This window comes from Passer montanus, unplaced genomic scaffold, assembly GCF_014805655.1.
Source record: "Passer montanus isolate IOZ18808 unplaced genomic scaffold, ASM1480565v1 scaffold43, whole genome shotgun sequence".
NCBI classification, from domain to species: Eukaryota; Metazoa; Chordata; class Aves; order Passeriformes; family Passeridae; genus Passer; species Passer montanus.
In genome coordinates, this window is record NW_024369151.1 from 5,848,559 (window position 1) to 5,875,338 (window position 26,780).

The 26,780-nt window shown below is 52.0% G+C and overlaps 1 protein-coding gene across 1 annotated transcript; it reads left to right on the forward strand.

Moving 5' to 3' along the window:
• On the forward strand, nucleotides 1-26,780 carry PTPA (protein phosphatase 2 phosphatase activator). Its single transcript, XM_039719990.1, has 10 exons — nucleotides 1-262; nucleotides 2,211-2,311; nucleotides 3,447-3,533; nucleotides 8,524-8,649; nucleotides 9,396-9,513; nucleotides 10,953-11,052; nucleotides 11,917-12,041; nucleotides 12,529-12,629; nucleotides 17,121-17,228; nucleotides 22,160-26,780. The coding sequence occupies exons 1-10, from the start codon at nucleotides 238-240 to the stop codon at nucleotides 22,232-22,234; spliced, it is 966 nt and encodes a 321-aa protein (XP_039575924.1). The 5' UTR covers nucleotides 1-237; the 3' UTR covers nucleotides 22,235-26,780.

The following is a 26,780-nucleotide window of genomic DNA, read 5'->3' on the forward strand; positions in this document are numbered from 1 at the left end:
GTCCCGTCTCTCGCCCCTCCACTGCCCTCCGCGCACACCCGGTGTGGGCAGGGAGGGCCGCGCCCTGCACAAACATGGCGGCGTGAGCACGACGGTGGCCGGCAGGGGCCGCTCCGCGGTGTGACAGCCGCGGGAGCAGCAGGGCCGGGCGGCGTGCCCTGCTCAAAGATGGCCGCCGGCGGCTTCGGCGTGCGCGGAGGTGGGAGGTGAGGGGCGGCCGGGCCGCGCTGCGGGAAGATGGCAGAGAGCGAGCGGCGGACAGGTGAGGGGCGGCCGGGGAGCTCTGGGAGCCAGCGGGTGTGGGCTGCGCTCGGGGCCGGGCAGCGCCGGTGCAGGGCCCCACGGTCCGGGGGTGCCGGGCCGAGGGCGCCGGGCCGGGGCGCGGGGGGCGGTGGCAGCAGCGCCCGGCCCAGGGAGGGTGAGGAAGGGGGAGATTTGCTGAGGGTGTGAGGGACCTGAGTGTTCGCACCAGCCCAGGGCGAGGTCGGGGGTCGGGACTGAGCCTCCGGATCGCGGATCCCTGTGACCCCCAGGCCGGTTTTGTGCCCGGCTCTCGTGCGGAGCCTTTGCCACCCCTCCTCGCACCGTGACACCAGCCTGGCGGTGCCTCCTCTGCCCAAGCTGCTTCTCCTCATAGAGCTGACCCGCCGTGCCAGCTTGGACTCCTGTGTACTCATCCCTGAGTCCTGTAACCCCTGCAGCCCTCACTCTTTCCTTCCTTGACTTTTCCTGGTCTCCTCACCGAGAGAAATTGCACAAAGTGTGGATCAGAAGCAGTGATGGCTGAGAAACAAACACAGAGAGAGGGAAGGAGTTATGTGAATGGCAAACACCAGATCAGGGCACTGCCCTGGCATTTATGTGTTACCTGTACTGATGGACACATCAGTGTTTGCCTTTTCACTTCACTGCTTGGGAGGTTTTCATGTTATAAACTCTTAAAAGCAGGGCTCCACTGCTGTGGTGCCATTCGCTGTGAGTTGTGTGCTGAATTTTCAGAAGAGAGACACACGTGTCTTTAATTTAAATTCATCACATGTTGTCCCTCTCATCCTCTTACCTGGAAGTTTTGCTGTAACTTCTGCAGGAACGAACCGAACATTGCAGCATTCAGGGCAGGAGATGAGGCTGAATTTGTTCTGTGCCTGGGCAGTGTGAAAGGCAGAGAAGTCAAATGACTCTCAAAGGTTGTATGACAAATCTACAGCGGACTCTGTGTGGTTCCTGGGACTTTGGATCCCTTTTAATCTGACCTGCCTGCTAGAGGGAATTGTGGAAAAGGCTGCTGATGTTTCTGGATGGTGTTTCCTATGTAAATGCAGATGATGATATTTTAACGAGTTGGAGTTGGTGTGCCTGAACTGGCTGGAGTGTGTCAGGGCAGCTGGTGCTGCACAAGTGCCTGCAGATTTTCTGGGTTTAAAAAGGTGAGCTGAGTGACTCTGACAGAATTCATAAATTGACATTAGTGCCCAGGTGCCTTGGCAGTGCTGTCTGCACTGCCTCTTCTATTAAAAGTTGGACTTACAGGAGCACAATACAAATTACTTTAAATCTCCTGGAACTTTTCTGGTTCTGCAGGTTGGGCCCTGGGTTCACATGCTGGGGAAAAGATCCCCTCTAACTCATTAGCAACTCACATTTGCTTTAAATATTGCATCTTAGGCTCTGAGAGGGCTTTGAAATTAAATGATCTTCACAGCTTCCAGCTGGAAGAGGCTGTGTCCCATCATCCCCCAAGTCCTGGTGCTGCCTGGACCAGGGCTGTGGCCCTGGGCTGCCTTTATTACACTGATCCAGCTTGTCCATGCAGGAATTATCCTTTCTAGAGGAGTGAAGGTCAGGCTTAACACTTTAAACCAAGGCAGAGTTAGTTTGTAGGAGGGCTCAGTGCTTCAGCATGACCTGAGGCTTGGCTGCACTAGACAGAAATAATTAAACTGGCTGGATGTTGCTTTTGTTATCTCCTGCACTGTCTGAAGGGGAAATGCATCTTTAACAATGAAAACAGACATAATGCTTCTGTCTGAAGGCTTGCAGTGTCGTTAGGAGGATGTTGGTGAGGAGGACTTGGTGAGATTACAGCCCAGCTGGGATGGATTTATGTGCTTTGTATCTCCTGAGAAATAAAACTGCTTTCTAAGTAAGAAAAATAGAGGATTTCTCCTTCCCCAGTGCCTCTGTTTTATCTCTTTTTTTGCATCTCCCAGGCACCTCTGAGGAGGTGGCTCCTCCTGTCCAGCAATGCTTCATGGTCCCCAAAAAGGAGATAAATGTGGTTTCTGACATGGCCAAGTGGAAGCGATCTCAGGTATGGCTCTGGGGACAGGGAATACTGGGAAATGCTGCTGATCTTTTGGTGGCAGTCAGCTATGGTCTGGGAACAGCCAGGAAGTACAGGAGGCTTGGGCAGAGAATGGGAAGTAATTGAATTTGTGTTTTAAAGAAGAAGAGTTGGTGCTTGTTTGTAGGAAAATGACTTGGCAGTAATGGTTACTGCTTCCTCCCAACAAGCTGGATGAGAAGCTGGTGACTGTTTCATCCTGCCTGGCCTGTGCTTTATAACCAAACTGGATTTACAGCCCTGATTGAGCTCACCTTAAACATGGTTCTGCTGCCTGGCCCTGGTAGCACTAGCCTGGGTTGGTTCCTTCCCACTGTGCTGTTCTGGAAAGGACTCTAGAGCTGAGCCCTTCAATTTCCTGGATAATTTTTGTTTACAGCCTGTGTGGAGCTGGTGGAACAAGCAGGTTCTGCCTTTGAGGGATTGGGGTGTTGGCCCAGACTTGTCCCACCTCTTAGGGGCAAATTCTTGCTTGATGACTGATGAGAGATGTCTTGAGAGAAACTGAGGTTATAGCCAGGTACCTCTGGGTGCAGCTTCCAGTTTCAGTCTCCTGGGTTTAAGGACTTGATCCTGGTCAGGATTTTGAGGCAGGTTAGGGAGAAGTGACAGTGTGGAGCTGCACTAGAGAGGATGATTCCAAAGCAGCAAATCTAAAGAGAAGGAGTGAGGAGCCTGGGCTGTCTCCCACTTCCCTTTTGTGAGCACAGGGAAGAGTCACAGGGAGAAAGGGAAGGTAACAGCACAGGTCTGGCAGGAGCAGTGCAGAGCACGATGCCTGGGCACAGCTGAGACTCTGCAGAACTGAGGAGTTTCAATTTGACCTGATGGGAGCTGAGGGAATGATTTTGGGGTCAGTGTGAGCATTTTTAGGATTCTCCTTTCTGTAATTTTCGCAGCAATGCAATCACCACCTGCCTCCTGCTTCTGGGACTGCCAAAAAGAGCAGTAATTTCACAGCAAGCCCTGCAGCCCCGGGTGTCTCCAAGGAAGCAGTGTTGGGTGTTGGGAGAGGTTCCCTTGGGATGCTCCTGTGCTGTGTTTTGTGCTCTGACAGACCCTGGGCTCTCCCTAAAGCTCTGCCCTCTTGGTGTTTCCACAGGCGTATGCAGACTACATGGGCTTCATCCTCACTCTGAATGAAGGTGTCAGGGGCAAGAAGCTGACCTGTGAATACAAAGTTTCAGAGGTAGGACAAGAGTTTGGATCCCCTTGTTACTTCTTTCCTGCCCTTTTTTTTTTTTTTTTTTTTGCCTCTACAGTATTTTCTGGAAGAAGCTGACCTGTGAATACAAAGTTTCAGAGGTAGGACAAGAGTTTAGATCCCCTTGTTACTTCTTTCCTGCCTTTTTTTTTTTTTTTGCCTCTACAGTATTTTCTGGATGAGGAATGAACTAGTAACTTACTTGGGAGCAAGGGAGATTGAATGTGTGTTGGGCTATGGTTGGGGTTGCAAATATCAGGGTGCCATCCTCCCCTCAGGATGCAGAGAGTTTGGATGTGCTGGGTGTATGGGAAATTAAGCAAGTGGGCAGAAGCAGAAGTGATGCTTTGAAGATGTGATATTCCCTCCTGGCTGCAGGCAAAAGGCTGGGATGTCTGTACCATTCCTGTTCCCCAAGTGGTTTTTCTGTAGGAAAATCCGTGGGCAAACCACTTCTCTCCCTGTCCCTTCTCAATGCTCAGGCTGTGTTAATTGCACCCATCTCCTCAGCCCAGGCTGTGGCCAAGTTGTGCAAGCTCTGGTTGGACAGTTGTGACCTCAGGGTGTGTCACTGGCTGTGCCTGCCTTGCCCAGGGTCCTGCTGAGAGTCCTGGGGCCTGCAGAGCTCGCAGGGATGCTGGGCTGGGCTGGGGGGTTTAACCTGTGGGGCAGGATTGCCCCTTCCAAGGTGTTAAGCAGAAAGCACCTGGTTTTCCCTTTGCATGAAAGGGGCTGTCACTTGTCCCTGCCTGCTGCCAGAGCCAATTTAATGGCTGTTCACCTTCTCAGGGCACAGTGGAGCCAGGGGGAAAGGGCAGGCACCCTCAGTGGTGTCACTGCTGCCCTGAGGGCTCTCTGGGTGCTGCCAATCCTCAGAGCACACATTGGCCACCAGCTTTGCTTCCTTGTTGCACACTGAATCCCCTCCCTTGCTCTGTGTGCAATGAGGAGATTCTTGGATACATTTTTACCGATCACGGCTGTGCAAGAAAGCTGAGAGTGATGTGTAAAGATCTAGGCAAAATAGGCAGCAGACTGGGCTCTGTGTTTTTAGCTTCATTCTGGTGTGTGAAGGCAGCTGATGGTGGTGTTTAATCCAGTCTTCCTGTTTGAAGTACTGTGTTGTGTCCAGCCTTCCCTTCTAGGAGCCAGTGTGTGAATGAGAAACTCCCCTGTAGTTCATGGAGGGGATCAGGGATAATGAGTCTCTCCCTAACAGGCTTTGTGCCCCTCTTTTGTTCTTTCAATTAAATAGAAACTGCTGTCAAATGCTGCTCTTGCTTTCTGCGGTTTGCATTTCACCTTTGAGTTTTGTCTTTGTAGTGATCTCGCTCCTTCCCAACCATTCACAGAGCACTTCTAGGGAAACAAAGCATTAAAAATGAACAAAACAAAGAGGGGGGGGAGAACCCAACCCTCTTCACAAGCCCTTTGAGCTGTCAGGAAAAGCTGTACCCGGGCTGTGTCTGCAGAAGAGCCCTCTTGGAGTGAATGTTTTCCATCCATGGTCCCAGTCCAAGTAACAAACAAGAGACACAATCCCAACTGCTTGGGAAGTGGCAGGGAACAAATCTCATTCCCCGTACACTGAGGAGAGCAGGAACCTGTGACTTGAGGCACAGGTGGAGCATCCCCAGGGTTGTCTTGTTGATGAGGTTGCTTGTTCACACAGGCTCCTTTGTAGATCAAACTGCTTATCTGTGCTTTTAAAGGCTCAGCCCCTCGTGGCCTCTTCTTGCATCTCTGCTCAGCTTTCTTCTCTTTTGCTGTACCTGCTACCGATGTGCTTTTGTGCCATCCCATCTTCCTCCCTGATCAAATGCCAGGGACACCTTCCTTTGGCAAATGACCTCCTGAAATCCTTCCTGCTGAATGCATATCCACTCTGTGACTTACTGGTATTGCGTTGCCACAGAATAAAAAATGGAGGGATGGTCTGCTCTCTTTTGAAAGAGGCAGCTTAGTGGTTTCCAAAGAGTGTGTGTCGATACCAACCTTCCTGCTGGATGCTGTGGGGGCTGAGCCCCCTTGGAGACTTGCTGAGCTTGCTCTGCTCCTGCTGACACATTGTGTGGAGCTGTCCAGGGTTTGCTGCAGGCATCTGACAGGCACTGATAGCAGGCTCTGGCACAGACACTGTGTCTGGCACAAGGTTGTGTGAGTGATAGGCTGTGACCTGCCTGCCCCTCCTGGAGGGAGTGTTTTCCACGTGGGGATCTATCAGCAGCTTGCTGGGGCTGCAGCCTGGAGCAGTGGCTTGGATCAGAGGTGCAGTGCAGTGAGGAGGACGAGGTTAATTTTTGCCATGCAAGGAGCAGACCTTCCTGTCAAACAGCCCAATGCACTGGGGGAAACTGGTCGGTCTTGTGGCTTGCTCTGCTTCCAGGAAGGAAGTGGGGGAAAGCAGCAAATGCTCTGATTTTAGCAGCTCCCCATTCTGACAGGGCCTGAGGAGCCCAGAGGGGGAGAGTTGGTGGCCACGGGCAGCTTTGGCTGCCGTGATGCCTCCTCAGCACCTCTGTCTGCCTGGCCCCTGCTCTTGAGAGCTGCTGACAGGTCTGTGCTCCGTAGGAAGCCCTGTGGTTTGCCTTTGGGACCGGTGGCAGACTCAGGGTCAAGGAGATGCAAAATCAGCACAACGAGAAGAGCAAGGAGAGCAGGGGGGGAGGCTGCCCTTGCTTTGATCATTGGAAAGGTAAAGCAAAAATAGAGCTTAAAAACCCAGCCAGGCAAAACAGGCTGCAGTGGTGCTGATGGCTGTGTTCCCATAAGCTCCTTTCTCCCCCACAGGGGTCAGCCCTGGATGTACAGGCTTCCTCTGCTGGACAATGGGAAGCTGCTTCTTTTAGTTACCCCCTTTTCAAAGGGCCTTGAGCCCAAAATGAGCCACAGCTCTTTAATTATTTATTGATGTGGCTGAGCCAGCAGCTGGGTCCTGCTCTCCCGTGTTCAGTGGGGCTGGGCTTTTAATCCCTTTAAAGCCAGCGAGTGGGGAAGGGGAGGTTGGGCTCTCAGCTCCCCAGGGAAGGAGCTGGTCCATGCCAGCCATTTATCCAGGCAGCACCGAGTGCTCGTGGAGAGGGTTTGAAATACGGTGGCTGCTCATAATGAGCTGCTGGTGCCGGCGGATAAATCACCAGCACGGTTTAATTATTTAATGCAACCCAGGGCTGGGGATGCTGTTGCTTAATTGGAGGGGAATGCAATAGCCAGGAAGGAGTAGGGCTGAGTCCAAACATGGCCCAGTGCAATGGGAATGTGTTTGATTCCTACAGTGTTTTGGGAGCAGGGAGCTGATGCAGAGGGGGCTGTGCTGCTTTGGTCCACGTGGATCTGGGGCACTGTTAGTGCCTCCAGGGTCACCCAGAGCTTTAGGCTGTCTTGTCCCTTCTTTTGTGTTCTCGGTGTTCTCAGGTCTTGTCCCAGTCTCTGGTCTAGCTCAGTGGCCAAATGTTGAGGTCCTGGGGTGGGAGGATCCCTCTCCTGCTTGTTCCCACTGGCTGATCCCTCCATGTCCTTGGGGTGGCACCTCAGGAGTCACTGTCTGTGGAAAGCTGTGTCTGCCATGAGACCCTTCCCCCATGAGTGACCTGCAGCTGGTTCAGTGGCAGCACAGCTCTGCCATGCCTGCCTCTGCCCACCCCCTCTGAGTGGCACTTCAAGGGCTGGAAACTTGCTGGGCTCTGCTGTTTCCTTGTCCTCCCGACAGCAGCGTGAAGAATTGAACCACAACCCAGGAGACCAGGCAGCTTCACACGGTCGATGCCTCCAGCAAAGTCAAACCAGCCGCTGCTTCTGCTGTCCTCTTTGTCCCCTTGAAGGAGGAATCCCCTCTCGAGACAGAGGAGCCTACATTGCCCGGGGCCTGGCCAGCTGCTGTGGCGGCTGATGGCTCTCCAGCTGCTTGGAGTCAGGCAGGGAGAATCCCAGAGCCTCTGGCAGGCTTGACCGGTTGTCAGCAGAGCCTCCTGAAACTGTCTGGAGCTGCTAAAAGTGCTGCCTGTGGTGTTGCCTCTTGGTGTGGGGGGTGTAGCTGTTCTCCAGCCATTTGGGCCGTGCAGGGAGCTGGGGTGTGCATGGGCCAGCTCTGGTCTGACAACACAGCTGTAGACATTGTGCTGTGCCATCTGCTGCATCTCTTTTCCTTCCACATGGGTCCCTCACTGCCAGCACTGGGTGTGAGAAACATGGCTGTGGTCTTGCTGTTGTTGCTGTCTTCCCATCAGCTTTGTGTTTGAATTGAGACATTTCTCTGAGAGTTTCTCATTCCTGCTCTGATGAGAGCACTGGTGGGCTAACCAGGCTGCCTCTTCCCCTGGATAGATTTTATTTTGCCACGTGCACTGGTGTCCCTGGGCTGGAGCTGCCTGGTGGTCTGGCTGGTAGGGGTTTGAAGCAACAGGAATCATGCTGAAAAGGTTGACTTGCTGTACAAATGTGTCGTGGTTTAACAGCATCAACTGCTAATCCTGGCTCCTAAGAGACACTTCAGGACAATTATTAGAGCCTTGAGAAGGGCCTTTAAATCACATCATCAGCCAGTGGTGAGGATGCATAGCACTGTATATGTGCTGTTGTTTATCCTACGTGGAATGCAGGACCCTTAAGCTGTTGAGCCTGAGTTATTGTGTGGCAGGTTCCTTCCCTGCTTCTTGGTCCTGTGAGGACTGTTCTGCAGCTCTTCTCTAAGAGATTTTAGAGCACGGTGCTGTTACAGCTCATGGAAGACTGTGTGGGTGACTGAGGAGTCAGCCTCAGGCTGGGCTTTGTACTGGACTGCTCTCCTGCAGGGAAAAATGGTTTTTTTTTGTCCACCCTGCATTTTGAGGAGGATTGGCTCAACCCATTTCCATGTGCCTCTCTTGGGAAGAATGGTGTGGACTTTAGTGACTCCCATCAAGGGGAGAGATGTCAGAGTCTGAGGGACTGCTCTGCTTTATGTCCCTGTGACCCCTCACCCTCTTGCTCTCTGCAGCCCATTGAAAAGCTGGTGGCTCTGCTGAACACCCTCGACAGATGGATCGATGAAACCCCGCCGGTGGATCAACCTTCTCGCTTTGGGAACAAAGCCTTCAGGACCTGGTACGCCAAACTAGACCAGGTGAGCATGTCTGTGCTGTGTAGTGTTACCTGCAGCTCCCACAGAAGGGCAGTGTGCCCAGCAGGGGAGGGAGAATGGCTCTGTCACTGTGTGGCAGCCAAGCAGCTCACAGAGGAATTGCTCAGATAAGCCTTGAAGGATCCACCCCTTGATACACATCCCTTACCATAGACTTGGTGCTATCTTTTCCTCTTGTGAGAGCATATGGGCCATGTAAATGCTCTTGGCTGGGTATCCAGGTTCTGGATGAGTCACAAGGGCTGTCCAAGCCCTAGGAATTCCTTTGCTTTGTAACTGCCCACTGTATCACAAAATGAGAGAAAGATCAGGGAAAACTGCTTTAATTCCTTCAGCTCAGACCACTTGCCCTGTACCAAGCTCTGGAGGTGGCACAGCCCCAGTCCCAGCAGCAGTGGCCTTGCAGCTGCTCTGCTGCTCTAGTGCTGCTTTTGTCCTGGAGATGGCTCAGTGGGTAACTGGTTTAATGTACTTGGGTGATGAGGCTTTTCTGTCCTGCGGGATGTGTGTGGCCTGAATAGGTCTCAGGACAAGCTCTCTTTGACTTGTTCCATCTCTGGACATAACTTCTCCAACAGGAGAATTTGCTCCTCTCTCATGCTGCCTCCAGGCATTGCAGAGCACCATTGCAGCCCTCATGCTGTGACAGCATCTGAGCAGAGGGTGCCTTGTTCCTGGGGACTGTGACAGATCTGTGCTCACCCAGGGGAGTCTTCTGTGTCTTTCAGGAGGCAGAAAAGTTGGTGTCAGCAGTGATTCCCAAGCATTTGGCTGATGCTGCCCCAGAAGTGGCTGTGTACCTGAAGGAATCCGTGGGGAACTCCACCCGCATTGACTATGGCACAGGTACCTGGGCTTGCACTGGCCAAGGCTGGGTTTGTCAAAGGGACCTTTGGAGCTGGGTGCTGTATTTATTTAAATATATCATTACCACTATTTTTAGGGCAAGCTTGAAATGAACACCTTCTTTTTGGGGCCCCCTCACCCCTCTGCCCTGTGTGGGCTGTGACTGAGAGCTGGGAGCTGTGCTAGAGCTGTGACACCCTTTCACATCTCATCCAAGGAGATGGGAACCAAGCTGTTCTGGGATGAGCTGTAGGACATGCTTCACTGCATGCAGCAGTCCTGCAGCAGACAGTTTAAAGGGATAAAATATACTGGCTTGAATCAGAACTAGAGTGAGAACCTTGTTCATGTTCAGTAGGAGGTGTCTCTAGAGGAACATCGTGATGGTCCTAGAAGGGAATCACTGCTTACAGAAGGACTTTGAAATCTGAAGTTAGAAGCACCTGAGTAGATACTGAACTGCAGGTGAAGTAACCACACAGGCTTCAGTAAGAACTAAATACAGAATTGTCTGCATGCTCTGCTCCTCTCTGGAGAATAGCTGTGTCCTCCCCAAAAGGCAGGAGAGCAGGATAAGTGCAAAGAAACATGGCTTTGGACTTGGGCAGGGAGAGGAAGAGGAGGCTGTGGGTAAAGGCTGAAGGATTGGAGGCTGTGCAGTGCTGGCTGCGGCTCACTGGCACCAGGGGGAGATGTTGTCCTTGGAAAGGCTGGATGGGATTTGGTCAGCTCAGAGAAGGAAATTCAGCCTCTCCTCCCATCCCGTGTGTCCCAAGCCAGGGGCTCATGTCCCAGCTCACAGTGTCCAGATTATGGGTGCATTTTGTTCCTACACTGGGAGCTGTACCTGTCCATAGTGTGGAGCTGCTGATCTTCTTCCGTGGTCCTTCCCACTAAAAGACATTTCTGGGTTTGCTGTTGTTTCTTTTCCGTGCTGTTAGCTGGAGGGCCAAGCTGCAGAGGCTTAGCCTGAGATCCCAGTACCTTCTGGGACAAACTGTTCCTGGCAGTGTTGTGGGATCAGCATCCTTCCAACATGGAGATATTTTTGTAGCAGGAGGAAATCTGTTTGCTTGCAGATGTGAGGTTCTCTTGCATCCCCCAAGCAGATGACTCTGCAGTGCTCCACTTCCCTTGCTGTGCCAAGCTCCTGGGAAAGTCCCTGCTTTGCTCCCAGCATGCCCAGTTGGAGCTGTTTTCCCTTAAGAACTTCTTCTCTCTAAATTAATGATCACCTTATGAATGTCTAGAAGGTATAATTTGGGTGGGTGCTGCAGGGGGATGTAATATTGTCAGCTCATGGCATTAGCAGTGACAACAGGGTTGAGAGGGGACTGTGACTGCTGTGATTGCTGAAGAGCCTTTGTGGTGCCCGCAGAAAGGTTGTCCTGGGGCCCAGAGACACCTGTGTCATGTCTCTTCATGTCTTTTAACTCCAGGGCACGAAGCTGCATTTGCAGCCTTTCTCTGCTGCCTCTGCAAAATCGGTGTGCTCAGAGTGGATGACCAGATGGCCATTGTCTTCAAAGTGTTTAACAGGTGAGGTAATGGGAGGAGAAGGGCTGAAGGATTGGGCTGTTTGGGGGGAAGGGTAGAATGGGAAAGCTGAAGACAATTTTAGACAAAATTAGGAGCAGATGTACATTTTAATGGACTGTACACTGACCCATTATAACTATCTCAAAAAGAGGAGATGGCCCTTGTCTTCAGAGGGAGAGTGTCCTTCTGGAAAGTTGCTTTAGTGGAGCACAAGTTACTGAACTCTGTGGGTGAGGCTGTGCTTTGTGATAGACAGGAGTATCTGATCAGAGGATCTAACATCTCCTCAGGCATCAAAAATAAAAAAATCTATGCAACTGGCAGGCCTCCACTGCTCCTCTAGATGTGTTTCCAGCCCAGGAGGTAGAGTTGATAGTGATGAAGCTGGTGGAATGGGTGTTTGGAGTCCAGAGATGTAATCCCAGTTGTATCACTGTTTGGTGGCATGGAAACAATTTCCTTCTATAGTACTTCCAGCTTTAATTTTCCACCTGAAAAGTGGAAGTAGTGATTGCTGTAAGGTAGAGAACTCTGTGCTCTTTTGGAAGTTGGTGAAGGGATGTGAAGTGTCAATGTTTTCAAATAATGGTGGGGATGAGGAAGGATGTGCACAATCATAAGACTTTGCAGATAAAACAAACCCCTGCCACTGGATTTCTCTGTGCATTTGGTGTCAGGTATCATCAGGCTGCTTTCTATGGCAAAAGAGCTGAATATATATATTCTGTGAATTGTGCTGTATGTGGGGGTCTTGCTTACCAGTGATAAATTGTGTCCCTTCCCCAACTGGTTTTTCTTGTCCTCACAAAAGTCAAAGACAGGAGGAGGCCTTGCCTTAACCTTTCCTGTTCTCTTTGGTCTCAGGTACCTGGAAGTGATGCGAAAACTGCAGAAAACCTACAGGATGGAACCTGCTGGCAGCCAGGGCGTGTGGGGCTTGGATGACTTCCAATTCCTGCCTTTCATATGGGGCAGTTCCCAGCTGATAGGTACTAATAAAAATCTTCTTGTGTCCTGGGTTACCCTCTGCCCCATTTGTCTAGGTTGTAAAGATGATGCAACTTGGGGCTGACTTTTAAATTCAAATATGCCAAATTGTGTATAATACAGCAGGAGAGTTTGGGGCTTGGATTTTTTTTTTTTTACCTCAGCTTTCCAAATAAATCTGGTTGGGAGATGGAAGGCTTCCTTGTGTAGTACTTCTGTCTTTATTGCAATGACTGCAATGAAGCTTTTTAAAAGGACACTCTTGGTTTTGGTGCTAAAAAATACAATTTCTGCTCTGTGGAGTTTTGTCCCTGCAGAGGCACTGGAGTGGGAGGTGAGATAGAAGGGAGCAGCTCTGTGCTGCCTTTTAAGGAGCTCTGGTGGGAGGGTTGTGTTTCTGGGTGAGGGGCAGCACACCACCTGGCAGAACTTGCTCTCAGGAGGGGATTGCCATACAGGTTACTTCCTGTTGTCTCATACTCTTTTCAGACCATCCAAGTCTGGAGCCTCGGCACTTTGTTGATGAGAAGGTGGTGAATGAAAACCATAAGGATTTCATGTTCCTGGAGTGTATCCTCTTCATTACAGAGGTGAGGAATGGAAGGTTTGTCCCACAGGGACGTTCTCTTGACATTAGATACTTGGCTCTGGCAGTGTTCTTTCCTTCCTCCTTTGCCTGTTTGTTTGCTCTCGTGGAACTGTGCAGATGAACCATTGTTGCATGGCAGAGGTGTTCTCCTTGAATGAGCTGAGACAGGGATGTTGAGAAGAAAGTGTAATTAAGCTGGATGGGCTGTGGATTGTAGTTGAAGGGAGCTGTAACAAGTGCAAACAAATAACTTTGGATCAGTCAGTGGGAGCTTGGATGGAGAAGACTGGTTCCTGTAGATAAACTAGGAGGATGAAGTAGGAGCTGCAAAATGACTGGGCTTGCCAAGACAACCTCCCTTCCCTGCAGCCCTTGGGTGCTGCCTGGCAGCCCTGGGCCTCCCCTTGCTTAGGGCAGGCTCCCAACCCTCTGTGCCTCTCTGTCTCCTCCAGATTCTACCAAAAGAGTTGCCCATTAAATGCACCTTATTTGCAGCTGACCTAGAGCAGAGGTGGTGCTGAGATCCCCCAGCTGGCAGCGCTCTCAGGACTCTGCTCAGGCACTGCAGGGCCCTTTGGAGAGGGGAGGGTGATCCTCAGCTTGCTGGCAGCCCTGGGCTGTTTCTCAGTGAGGGAGCTCATGGCTTGCTGCCTGCAGCATCAGTGGAGGATTTGGCTGTATTTTTCCCAGTTCCCTCACTGCACAGTCTGGACAGAGAGAGCAAGAGCTACCCACTCTGTTGTGGTGAGGGATTTCTTGTCTCTGGCAGGAGGAAGTTGATGGGATTAATTTTGAAGGACAGAGTGCAGTTCTTCCCTTTTGTTCTGTTCACTTTCCCCCTTCCTTGCCTCTCTAATTTAGTGATTAGATGGGAAGGGAGGTTACAGACTCTGAACTTAGCCTTTCATGTAGGAAGTCTTTATAGGAGCCTTTGGCCCAAGCCCCAGGAGGTGCTGTGTCAAGTCCTGCTAAATCTGGTAGGGTTTGTTGGTACTCAGCACCTCGCAGGGTTTAACCCTTAATGCCAAGATAAATCATACCATGGGTAATAAAGAGGTGCTGGTGGAAGAGATCAAGATGAGGACAGGAAATCAGGAGCCAAGATGGTCAAGATTTATTTTAGTTTGGGCCTGTGTGTTATCCAGACAGTGCACTGACCTGTTAAAAAACATACATCTCTTGAAACGTGTGTAGAAGATTCTGCAGCACCCAGCTGACAGGGGAAGTTTCAAATACCCAGCACAATCCTGCTGCTTCAGGTCACTCTGCTTCTGCCTGCAGAAAGTCAGCTTTTCAGTAGGCTTTTCAAATAAGTGATTTGAGCTCCTTTTCTGCACATTTGTTGTGAATCATGGAATTGAGTGTTTCTTCCGAGATCCCCAGTGCCACCTGGTGGCAAGGAGCCCTCTTGGCCCTCCTGCCGCGAGCTGAAAGGGACGGCAGCAGCCTGCATCACCAAATCCGTGGTGTATTCAGTGCATCGCCGTGCGGGTTACTGCTTCATTTTTATGAAGATTTTCCTTTTAAAACTTGGGTTTTTTCTCTCCCAAGCGCCCGGGAAGGCCGTGACTGCCACTAGGGGGGGCGAGGCAGCCTCAGTGCCCTCTAAATGCTTTCTCTCCAAAATCAACAACAAAACAAAATAGCAGGGAAAAAAGATAGAAGGGATTAAAGACTTTAATAAATGAACTATATTATTTTCTTCTGAGCTTGTCAGCTGGAAACAGCTCTCCTTTAAAGGTGTTAAACATGTAACAAACACCACAGCAGTTCCCATAGTGGGTCTTGCCAACATGAGAGCAGGTTTTGTTTCAGACTACAACCGAGGAAGGTTGTTTTCTGTCAACTGAGAGAATATTCTCTTGAGCAGATACTGTTCTCAGCTCCCAGGTGATGTTTCAGGAATATGAATATATGCTGTTGTGGTGTTTGCCAGGCATGTATTTAAACCTCAGGCTTTTAAAGCAGCAGCAAGATGATGTCCAGGCTGAACCCACCACGGCATCCTCCTTAGAGGTGCACCCAGGCACGGCACTGAATTTTGCATGAGCTGACCTGATGTTGGGAAATCTGCAGGGTGGGTTTGGACGTGAACACATGGTTCTGGAACAGGGTGAGGTTTGCAGAGCTGGCTGGGACTTGAATTGTTCCCCTGCTGCTGCCTTTGCCTGCCAGAGGAGTGTGTGTGGTACCTGAAAGTGTGAGGATGAGGAGGGTTTGGGAGCATCCCTGTGGTGCCTGTCACACAGGGTCTGTAGAGGACAGGGATGTAGGGCTGCCTGTGGGTGTGCAGAGGAGGGGAGCTGGGTACACCCCAGCTGTTGTGGGGGATCAGTGCACTTGCCCAGATGCTCCTTTGAGAGCTCAGGGCAGGCAGCAGGAATTTCAGCTTCAATCTGGCTTCTAAATTTGGGAAGGGAGGGCTCGGGTTTCTGCTGGAAGGGAAGGAGCTGACAGGAAAGCACGGCCTCAGCCGTCCCCCTCCCCCCTGCACTGACAGAGGAACCATTTACAAAAGGCCGATTCTCTTGGGAACCGAGAGGCAGGAACGCCACGTCTGTGAGTAATTTCCTGCTCAATATGGCTGCTCTGACTCACTCTGTTCCCCTGGGGTCACTGCGGGACTGCAGCGCGCTCGCCGCCTCTCGCTCTCCCCCCAGCTCTCCCTCTTCGCCCTTTGTGGCTGGAAGGAGATGATTTTTTTTGTTGTTGCCCTTCTCATCCCTCTTATTTTTCCCGCCCCAGCTTGAAGCCATAGCCAAGCCATCCCTTGCTGGGCATCTGGGTGAGGAGGGCCACAGTGGGACTGGCCAGCTGTGCCTGCCTCCCTTGTACTCTGGCTTGGGAAAGGGAGAGGAGCACGGTGATGGTGGCTGATGGCAGCTGTGCCCTGTGAAGGGCGGTGACACTGGGGGAAGGAAGGTTTGGTGTCAAAACTCAGGCAGCCAAACCTCCTGTGTTGTGGGGGGAGGCTCTGATGGAGCCGCCTGGCACAGAGCTCCCTGGCATCCCCTGCTTTGGGTGCCCACCAGTGCCAAATCCTGGCGCCGGGGAACGCTGTGCTTTGTGTGTGTGTGCACGTTTCATCTCATGCCCACGAGGGAAGCGTGTGGCAGAGGGGACAGGGAGTGGCTCATCTGTCACCCCCCAGCTCTCAGGAACCTCCGAGGGGAAGTGGAGATGCACCTGTGTCCTCCCAGCACCAAGCAGAGCTGCAGACCCGCTTCCCCTGCTGCTCCCGCCCCAAGGCCAGCGGGTTTGAAGCACATCACCCTCCAAGCAGTGAGGTTTTTGGGTCCTCCCACCCTCTCCCTCTCGTTCTTTCTTTCTCTGCTGCAGGCTGGTGTCACACAGGCATTGCAGAAAGGCAGCAGCATTTTCCCAAAGCACACTGATTGGCCCTGCTTGCTTTTTTAGTGAGCAGAGAGGTTGTTTCGGAGGCGCTTTTCCCACCCTCTCTCCAGGCCTGTGCGTGCACAGAGGGAAGGGGTTAGTTGTTCAAGCCCCAGGTCGGGAATGAGAGTCCAAGAGATTCCTCTCTCCCCACGCTCCTCTTTAGCGTGAGCTTCGGCCTTGTGGTTTCTGATGTCATGGGAACTTCGCTCAGTCAGAGTGGCTGTGTTGTATTTCTTTTTCTCCCTGAGGGTCTGTTTTTGTTCATGGAGGAGAAGGAGAGACAACCACCCAGGGAATCTACATGCAACTGCCCCTGATTGCAGCTTCTCTCCTGCCCTCCCTCCTCCAAACCCCTCGCCCTGGGAGGAGAAACAGTGGAGAAAAAAAAAAAAAAAAAAAAAAAATTGAAAAAATTTACCCTGGGAGGAGAAACAGTGGAGAGAAAAAAAAAAAAAAAGAAAAAAAATGTAAAGCATCTGCTGCAAGCCAGCAGCTCACAGCTCTGGAGCTAGTTTGGAGAGCATGTCCCCTCTGCTCCTGCTTCCCCTAGAGCCCTCCTCAGCTAGAGGCAGGTGTGGAGTGGGCTGTGGACACAGAGCTGCTGCCAACCTGCACTGCCCTCTGTATTCAGGGAAGGCAGCGATGGCTGTCGCTGCTGCTGTTGTTGATCTGAATGGGGAATGAGTCATTTTCTTGGAAAGCCCAGCAGTGCTGCACTGGGAGGTTTCTGGGTAGAATAGGAACAGCGTTGAGCCAAGCTCTACTGGGGGGAAGAACGAGACTTATGTGGGGCTTTTTTAATACAGTCATTAAAAGGGAGGTGTGCAGAAGGAGGTCTGATTAGGAAAGGGTGGCAGGAAAAGGCTTAATTTTATCAGGGAAGGAGGGGAGCTGGACTGCCACGGCTTCATGTGATGTGGCCACAGCGGGAGGGAGCACGGAGGGAGGGAGGGAAGAGGCAGTGAGGTGGCTGGTGCGTGGGTCACTGGGCTTGGTGGGAATGTTTGCTTGGAGACAGTGTGAGCATGAGTCACTGCTGGTGCACGAGCTTCCTGGCTGGCCCAGCTCCCTCAGCCCTGTGCTTGGTCTCTTTCAGATGAAGACAGGCCCCTTTGCCGAGCACTCCAACCAGCTCTGGAACATCAGCGCCGTGCCCTCCTGGTCCAAGGTGAACCAGGGCCTCATCCGCATGTACAAGGCAGAGGTGAGTGCTGTGGGCATGGAGGGGCTGCTCGGCCACTCACCTGCTCTCCCACAGCACCCTGGGTCAGCTCCTCTGCTGCTCCAGCTGTGGGGACCCGTCACAGCTATTTGTTACTCCTTGCTGACTGTGGCTTGGGAGCCCTTGGCCATTCAGGTGCTGCTGGCTTGAATGAAGCTTCTGCCTCATGTTTGCCCCAAGACCAATCCCAAAGTGGCCATTCCTTGCAAACATGACTTTTGCCATGTCTTGTCTTACCATAGTGCAAGTGCAGATCTCCAGATTAGGGCCAACGTCTTGACCTGCTTGTTGTTCTGGTCCACCACTATTTTACCAGCTAGAGCAGACTTATTTTAAATTACCATCCCATGTTTCAAGAACCCCAGAGCAGGCTGAGTGCTTCCTACTGATTTACCCTTTCTACCAGCCCCATCCCTGCCATGTGCCAGCCCAGTGAGACCACAGCCACCTCTCTAGTTTGGCCACCCTCCGCCCAGCAGCTCTGCTGGCATTGCCCCTGGCTTTCCTGGTGAACCCTGACCTGGAGAACTGGGCAGTTTTGGCTCTCCCTTATCTTCCTTCCTGCTCAAGCTAACCCTGGGCTTGAGGAAGCAGGACAGGAACTTCCAGAGGGAACAGTGTTGGCTCTGCAGGACGCACTGGCTGCACTAAAGCACTGGAGGAGCAGGGATGGTGGAACTCCTTGCTGGCACTGAGGGGTGGGGACTGGTGGTGCCTGAAAGAATGAATCCCACACCCTGCAGTGCTGCTGGTGTCAGCCGTGCTCCTGTTGGGAGCTGGGACAAGCTCTGGTTGCTGGGACACAGAGCTGTGCTCAGGCCAGCGCACAAAGGGGTTAACTGTGCCGAACGCCGCTCCCTCCCCCAGCCCTTCCTCTGCACTGCACATCCTGTGTTTAGGTTCCAGGCCACATACCTCTCTAATCTGTGAGGTGTCACTCCCAGGCCCGCTGGCTCCTTCCGCCCCCAGCTCAGCTTTCCTCCCAGCCTCCAAAGAGGAGTGGGGCTGGGGGCTGGCCCCCTCGCCTGGCTGCTCCTGGGAGGGGTGCCCCGGGCTGCTCCTTGGAGAGGGGGCTGTCCCTGGGCTGCAGCTCTGACACAGGGGCTGGAGACACTGCCTGCTGGAAAACCCTGAGCTGGAGGCTGAGCTGTGAGAGCTGAGGGGTCTGAAGGGAAGACCACAGCTGTGAGTGCCTTTAAAGTGAAACATGAGTGTCCCAAGACCTGGAGCTTCAGTGTGGTCTGCTGCTGCCTCAAGAGCCTTGCCGTGGTCCTTCCTTTCCTTTGGATCAGTTCCTTCACAAGCTGGGTGCTCCCCTGGCATCCCACATTGCCCAGGATGTTCAGCTGCTCCTGCTGGCACCCCACATGCCCTGTGCTGTGGTTGCTCCCCCCTGTACCTGGCTGGGGAGCTTGGCAGGGATGAGCCACACATTCACTGATGACTTGGGGCCAATGAGTGCTGGCAGATATCCCTGTCCCCTGGCTGGAGAGAGCACAGCTCAGGGATTCTCTAGAGACTGGGAGATTCTTTGGCTCTTCTGTGTGCACCCAAGACATGGTCTTTTCTGAAGGCCTTAGTCTGTTTTGAGTAGCAGATTACTTTCTGTGTGAAAATGCTGGATCCAGTACTGGTAGGTTTCTAGAAATATCTGAGATGTAGCTGTGTCAAGGGGAGAATGCAAAAACTGCTAGGAAGGGTAAATGGTACTAATTTAGGCTAAAGTGTAAAAAACATTGAATCAACCAAAGAACTTTAAATTCAGTTTTTTTAGCTCAGATAATATTTGTAGGTCTTAAAAGACTAATCCTAAAAACATGATCCTTGTGCAATGTTCTCTCTTGCCATGGCATGGAAGTTGTGTTCACCTGGATAGGCAGAGGAGAGGGGGCACTCCTGCTCAGGGGTCCTAAGGGTTCTCTACAATAGATATATAATATCTTTAGATATAATTCTGGGAAGTTCTCTACCCTGATGCTGGCTCAGCCAGTTCCTGCCTGGCTGGGGAGATGACAGGGGTGTGGATGTGGACATGGCAGCATGGCTGGGCAGAGCTTTCAGTTATAGTGTGCCTGGCCCTGCAGGTTACACCAACATCTGCAACTGGAGGATCTCTTAGGCTGATTTTCTGGGAATGACACGAGGTTAGGAGTCACTTAACCTTCATCCTTTGCAAACTGAATCCATCTGGGTGTCTCAGGCCAGGTACAAAGTCACTGCTGGAGACCTTGTCTCTTTTCTGCTGGCTCCTGGTGTATTTCTGCTCTCGGTGCAGCCTTCACCAGTGCAGTCTCTGTGCAATTAGCCACTGCCAGCATTAGCAGAAGAGAAGCCAGCAGCACCCCTCAAGTACTGGCATGGGTCTTTGTCCAGCTCAAGGCAGGCAGCTCCTGTGGCAGAGCCTGGGGCGTGTGATGGCAAAGAGAGGGAAGGTTTGGGGTTGTGGTGTTGCTTTGTCTAACTGGCAAAGTAAGAGCAAGATTTCAGGTTTTATTTGTTTTCCCCTCCTTTCTCCCTGCCCCTCTGATCACCCATTGCAATTAGATCAGGTGAAATCAGACACTCAGCTGGAGGCTCCAGCTCTGTAACATGCCTGGGGTGGCTGAGGAGCACTGACCAGGACTGGGACTGAGTGGGGGCAGCAGCAGAGGAGGGGCTCACTTGCTGGAAACAGACCAGGAGAAATCCCACTTGGTGGGAGTGGGGCAGCCCCCAGACCCAGTTCATCTGAAAAGCACTCCAAAGGCTTTATGTCTTCTCTGTCTCCTCTAAGGGAAGGCTTTAAACAGCTGGCAAAAAGCTCAGGTGTGTCTGTGTGTCCAGGAGCTGTGCTCTGGATCCAGGCACTCCAGGGCAGAGGAGCAGTAGACTGAAGACAATGTGTCTTCAACTCTGTGTGTTTATGAAATCCCAAATGTGTCTATTTATAATATAATGGGTGAAGATGTGTTTGCTTGAAAGTCCATGGGCTTTTCTTATTCTCTCCATCAAAGGCAAGTGAAGAAGTTGACAGAATAGAGTGTGGTTAAAGCAGCAGCCTTGATGTTTTTCCCCTGAGCCTGCTTTTGAGTCTCCTGACCTTTCCTTCTCTGCAGTCAGTCAGGAAATACTTTCCATTGTAACTAATCTAGTCCCAGTTCCATCTTTAAAGGTTGGACTTGATGCATGACTCTACTCCCCAGTTGAGTCCCAAGCAGACCTTCAGTGGGATGAAGATGGTGGCAAGAAGAAATAAGCCTGAAATTGAGCTAGTATTGGGTACAGTTTCATCCACAGCTGATGCAAGGTACCCTGTTGCTTGGTACCGCTGATGATTCACTAAACTTGTGCTAGTCCTTCTGAATAGAGGAGGAGAAATTTCTCTGCTTGTCTCCTCTTGAGCTGGTGGTGTGTTACATGGAATGGATACCCCTTCTTCCCACTGGTGGTAGAGTCTCTCCATCTTGAGCCTAAACCAGTCTGGTCTTCCATGGGACTCCTTGGAGCTAATTGGGCTGACATTTCAAGCTGTCAGCATCTCCAATGTTCATTTTTCTCTGCTCTCCCCTCATGCCTGTGTTACCCAGCCCTGCTTCCTCTGAGAGTTTGTCTAAGTGGTTGTGTGGAGAGACAGCAGCAGCTCTGAGCATTAGGAAGCTTTGAAGGTGACATGCCCTGATGCTCACAGGACTTGCTTCTCCTTGGTGCCCTGCCATGGAGATTTGTGGTTTTCTGCCTGGCATCCCCAGGAGTGGATGCAGCCATGCTGTACTTTCACCACCTCCAAACTTGTTTGGCTCCAGTGTGCTGGTGCTTGGAGCCAGTTGCCTGACCTCTGGCTCCAGAGGGATTACTGTAGGCCTGGGCTTCTGGGCACTAATCTTCCTGCTTGTCCATGATGACAGCACGAGGGCAGGGTGCCTGTGCTCGAGTCCTGCCTTGGGGTGAGAGCTGTCTGCAGCACACACCTTCCTCTCCAGCCCCAGAGCCTTCCCTGTCGCAGCAAGTCCAGTTTGGCCCCGCGGAGAGCACAAGACTCCTTCCTATGGAGAGTGTAACCACATCATGGCTGGTGAACACGCACTGCTGGGCTCTGTGTGGTGGTGTGGAGCCTGCTCTGTGCCCTCCATGAGGTTTGGGCAGTCTGAGTCTGCAGTGACTCAAAAACAAGAGCTCTGAGTGGCTCTGCCAGGCAAGTGCTGGCAAACTCTGACGTTATTGACCACAGTCCATGACCTTCCTGCTGTTGGCTGGTGAGTGGCAGGGGCTGTGCCTTTGCAGCCCCACAGAGTCTGGGTGTAGCTGCAGGAAGCAGCTCTCAGCTGATCTGCTTTGTAGTGGATCTATGTGACTGACCTGTGCTCCATTACTCTTCAATGGGAGGTGGGAATTTCAGGGGTGAGGGGTTGTTAGAAATAGGATCGTATCTTAAACTATGGCTGCAAAATCACTGGTGCTTGTCCATCAAAGACCTGAGAGCCTGGAATGCAGTTTGGGCAGTGCCTTGCAGCTGCAGAATGGTGCCTCAAACCCAGAATATTGGCACTGGCCTGGAGGGGAGAGTCTCTCTGCCCAGGGGATTCTGCAGTTCTCAGTGTTTGTAGGGTGAAGCTCTTCAAAGACGTCAGCTTGAGCAAGGAGAGTGGTGAGGGAGAAGGCTGCTGACATAGACATGCTGCTTCTGCTCCAGGCCTCCCTATACTGAATTTCAGTAAGAAAGAGACTCTGGCTGAAGGGAAGGGGATGGGGTTATGAAGTGCTCCTGGCCTGAGAAGTCTGATTGGAATGTGGGGGGCAAACATGGGGTTGATCCTCTGCCTTTGTCTGAGCTGAGTGGCCCCGAACCTGACCCTGCAGGCAGGATGTGGCTCAGGCTGTGTGTGTAAGGTGGAAGTGTCTCCTGAATTCACCTCTCTTTATCTCTCCTCCTGCAGTGCCTGGAGAAGTTTCCTGTGATCCAGCACTTTAAGTTCGGCAGCCTGCTCCCCATCCAGCCTGTGACATCTTAAGGAGAGCGCGGGAGGAGCCGAGGCAGCGGAGGCACAGCACGGCGCTCTTCCTCCTCCCCGCACCCCTCCTCACCACCCAGCCCATCCATTCCTGCACATCCTCATCGGCAACCACAGATCCAAAGCACTCGCTGGCCTGGCACGGGAGATGGGACCTGGAGCAGCTCCTCCTGCACGTCCCCACCCTGGGGACATCTGGCCAGCGGCCGAGCCGGGGCCGCGCTGCTCCGCTGTGCCGCATCCCTGCTGGAGTGGGGATGGGTTTGAGCAGGGGCTGCCCTGCTGGAAAGGCCCTCTGCTTGGCTTCCCAAGAGAAAGGGGTGTGGAGGGGAGGAAGGCACGTGTGTGTGTGTTGGGCAGTGGTAACTGCAATTTCTCTTTTGAATTTCATTGGAGTTTCCTGTTGCTGTTTGCTTTGGGAAACCAGTGCGCGGGGTGAGGTGTGAGCCTGTGCGTGTCTGTATCAGCCAGCTCTGCCTGCACTGGAGGTCTGAACTGGGAAGAGGGAGTTGTAGGGAGTGTCTGTGGATTGTGGAAGCCCAGGGTACTGTCTCTCCCTTTTTCTGGGCAAGGAGAGTGCCCTCCCTCCACCTCTTCTGCAAGGTTTCCTGGGTCTTCCTTTCTCACTAGCACCTCTTCTCTTGGGTGAGGCTGGGAACCTTCTGGGCTGCAGGTGTCTGAGCTGGCTCTGGAGCTGGAGACAGAGTCCCTGGAGGGACCCAGCTCTTTGGGAACAGCTATGCAAAGATACTGCTCAGGCCCCCTCTTAACTGGCACAAACCCTGACACATTCACACACATCCATAACTGGGTCCAACCTGCCCTCTGCAATCCCTGTGCTCTGCTGCTCTGGGGCTGGGCTGGCCTCAGTGGCACAAGGTGACTGTGGTTGCTCCTGCTTGGTCATAAATCTTGGTCATAAATTGTAGAGACACCCCCACAGCAAAGGGATTTCCCCACAAAGCAGCACCACCCCCAGCTCTTTGAGGGGGACATCCCTGGAGCACAGGCAGCATGAGGGGACAGCATGCAGCTTCTCATGCATTCATATACTCGTGCTGGAAACAAAAAGCATAGGTAGCCCAGGACAGCAGGTTATACCTGGAGAAAGCTTTTTTCCTTTGTCCTTCCCTGCTGGTGTTGCTGTGCTGGAGCTCAGGCAGGGGAGCCACACTTGCAGTGCCACCAGCAGCAGTGGTGGCACACTTGCAGTGTGTTGAAGACAGGTGGTCTGATCACACCAGCAGCATCACTGGAGGGCAGAAGGGGCTGGTGCTGTTTTTGAGGTGAGCTGTCTGTCCACAGGTCATGACCAAGCTGGTGCACAGCTTTGCAGCTGCAGTGGGGATGTTTCTTCTTGGGGTTCCAGGCTGGCTGTGGCAGGGACAGAGGACTGGACTGGTTGGTGTTTGCTGGGGGTCAGGAGAGCAGGAATCCTTCCTCTGGCATTCCTGCAGACCATGAAGGGGCTGCCCCCAGCCAGGCTGCTCAGCTTTTGCTGCTGCACTGCTTTACTGCTGGGGTGGGAGGAGGAAACATGATCGTGATTTTTTTCCTTTTTTTAAAATTGTTTTTTCATTTTTTTTAAACAGACCTACTCACTCCCTCTTGTAAAGGTTCTTGCAGGCACTCAGGGGAAGGAGAGTAAGAAAAGAGTCTAAGTCAAGAGGTGGTGAAATGTCCACGGAGCTGAAGCAGAGCTTTCTGGCACTGTTGCTGTCCTGTCTGCTCCTGGCTTGGCCCTGGGCAGGGGGTGGGGGACAAGGAGCTTTTGACCTGCCTGAAATAACTCTATAAACTTGTATTTTAAATGAAAATGGAAGCCTGGGGTTAAGTCTTGCTTTACTCCTAAATGGGATGTGTTTTGTGTTTGCTTTTCAAATGGATCCACTCCAGGAATGTTGCTGGAGATCTGTGTGCTTGCTGGGACTTGATGAGTCCATCTTCAGTGGAGCAGCCTGTGCCTGGAGCAGAGACTCAGTGTCTCCACCTGTGTCCCCTCATGTTGCTGTGTCTTTTGGCAGGTGTCCCCATCCTTTAAATGACTGTGCAGCATCTGGCCAGCAATGGCTGAGCTGAAGCCCCTGGTTTTCTTTACCTGCCTGAGGGTCAGGAAAACATCTCTCCAGGTCGTCTTGTGGAAATGAGGCTTCCGTTCAAAAGGATGGGTGGAAATGTTGACATCAATACATGGGAGGGGCTCCAGAAATACAGCACCAAAAAAAGGGTGGAGAGGTGCTTCCTTCCCCTGCAGCTGCAGCACTGCTCCCTGGGACAGTGTCCCTGGGCTGGGGACCTGTGGGGGCGGTGGGAGGAGGCTCACGCACAGCTTTGTGTTTGCCTGAGTCTGCACATCTGTCCTGCTGGGGATTTTGGGATGTCAAGCAGCTAACTCTCAATTGAGTCTTCTCAGCCCGCATGGGATGTGCCCCTGTCTCGTGGCTGCCACTTGCTTTGCCCCCCTCCTGCTCCCAGTGACATCCCCAGGGCTCAGCTCCTCTGCCCACACACCCAGGGCTGCTCTGTGTCCGAAGCAGCGCTTCCCACCTCCCCAGTGTTGTAGGTTTAATTAAAGTTTCTGTGTTTTGCACTGGTGACTGTGTTGGTCTCTCTCAGACTGGGTTTGCTCCTGCTTTGGGAGCAGAGCCAGTGAAGCCAATGGCTGGAGCCTTTGGCACAGGGAAGGGGCCCTGTGGATGCACTTGCCATGTTGGTGGTTGACCTCGTGCTTGCACTAAAATTGATCCTTTATTTAACTGCATGATCAAGTACATCTGGTCTGTCTTTGTGTCCTTCCAAGGTGTCTTTCTGTTGTATTGTGTGGTTTATTTATTAACTTTTTTGCTGTGTCCACCCCCCATCTCATCTGGCATTTGGCAGGTAGGTGATGTGCAAAGCCTGATCCCAGGCCAGCAAACCTCTTGAAGATCAGAGACTTATAACCAAAGGATGTTTGAGCCTTGTTTCTAAGGCAGGGTGAGAACTGGAACCTTTTCCTTCAGATGTTTTTCCTGTCCTGCTGTAGGAGCTGACTCAGGACTTCCAGCATCAGTGTAGTTCAGCAGCTTTGTTGGACTTATAATAGACCTGGATTAAATTAAACCTAGACCTTCTCTCAAATGGTTGGAGGTAGTGTAGCTGTGCTTAGCAAATGCTCCTTTTCTTGTCTCTGGGTTACATCTTCTCCATCAGCACAGGCCAACTGTCAGCGCGTGTTGCTAAAAGCGGCAGCAGTGTGGAGGGGTGGACGGGGAGCAGAAATGTCATCTTGGATCACAAATGTTGTCTTTGAAGGCACTTGAATTTGTCTTGAGCATGTCCCTCGGTGAACATGACGCGCAGTGAAGGGGAAGCAGACGTAGCGTGGGTTTCTGGCCATTTTCCCCTTCAGCCACTGACCAAGCCATTCTTTTTAAATTCAGTTTTCAGAGCTGGATCTTTGGGGCTGCCATACGTAGGCCAGTTCATGTTACTCTTTTCCAGCTGTTGCCTTTGCACGGGGTGCGTTTCCTGAGTCGCTGTCAGCCTTGCCCTGTCTCTTCACAGCCCTCCTTTATAAATGATCGCTTATGGCAGCCAGTGATGAAGTAAGAGTTGAGAGAAGCAGCCTCATGTGGAGATAGCAGTAACAGAATAAAAACCAGAAGTACTTGATGTCGTTGTTGCTGTATTGACTTGTCCCTGGTGCGTGGCTCAGTTCCACTGTGCTGTGCTGGGATCCTGCGAGTGGATCAACAAAGCAGCCCCACAGCAGGACCTGCACAATCTGAGTGGGCACTTGCCAAGAGGAAGATGCACTTTGTACCCCAAGGACCTGCTGCTGAACCACACCAGAGCCCTGCACTCTGCACTGTGTCCTTGCAACTGCACTGGCTTCTTGAGAGAGGGAAGGAGGCAGAAATGGGTTGGAGGAGGTGAAACTGGTTGTTAGTGATAACTGCTAAAGTTACCTGAACTCTCCTGCTGCCAGCGTGCTGGTGGGAACCTTGTACAGTTGAGAAGCTCAAAGAATCTTCTTGCTGCTTCAACAAGGACTCCCCTGGCTCAGAGGTAGAATTTAACAGGGCTTTTGGAGGTCATTTCATGCTCTAATATCCAAGAGGAGACATCTTCATCGTTTAACTTTGCTTCCCCTTCGGTGGATGAGCGCTCTTGCCATTGACATTGGAGAAAACTCCTTGAACATCCTGGGGACACACAGGGTCTTGTAAAATTGTGCCAAACTTCAGGCTAGGATGAGCCAAATTGAAAAAGGGCTGTCTCCACATCAGATTCAGCAGGGGCTGAACCGTGACGGGCATCATCAGCTTGGAGATAGGCTTGTTCTGAGGAGCACAAGGCTGTGAGCAGGTTCTGGAGGTTAGAAAAGGCCTTTCAGGGGGTGGAGTGGTTGCTTCTGCTTGCTATAAAAAGCCTGGGCTTGGGAATGTCTACATGGGCTGGCTCTGTGCAGGGCATTAATGCAGTTGTCGCTAAAATTGGAACGAGTCCCTCCCCATGTTCCCAGTTGCAACTGTAACACAGATAATAAATAACATCAAAATCC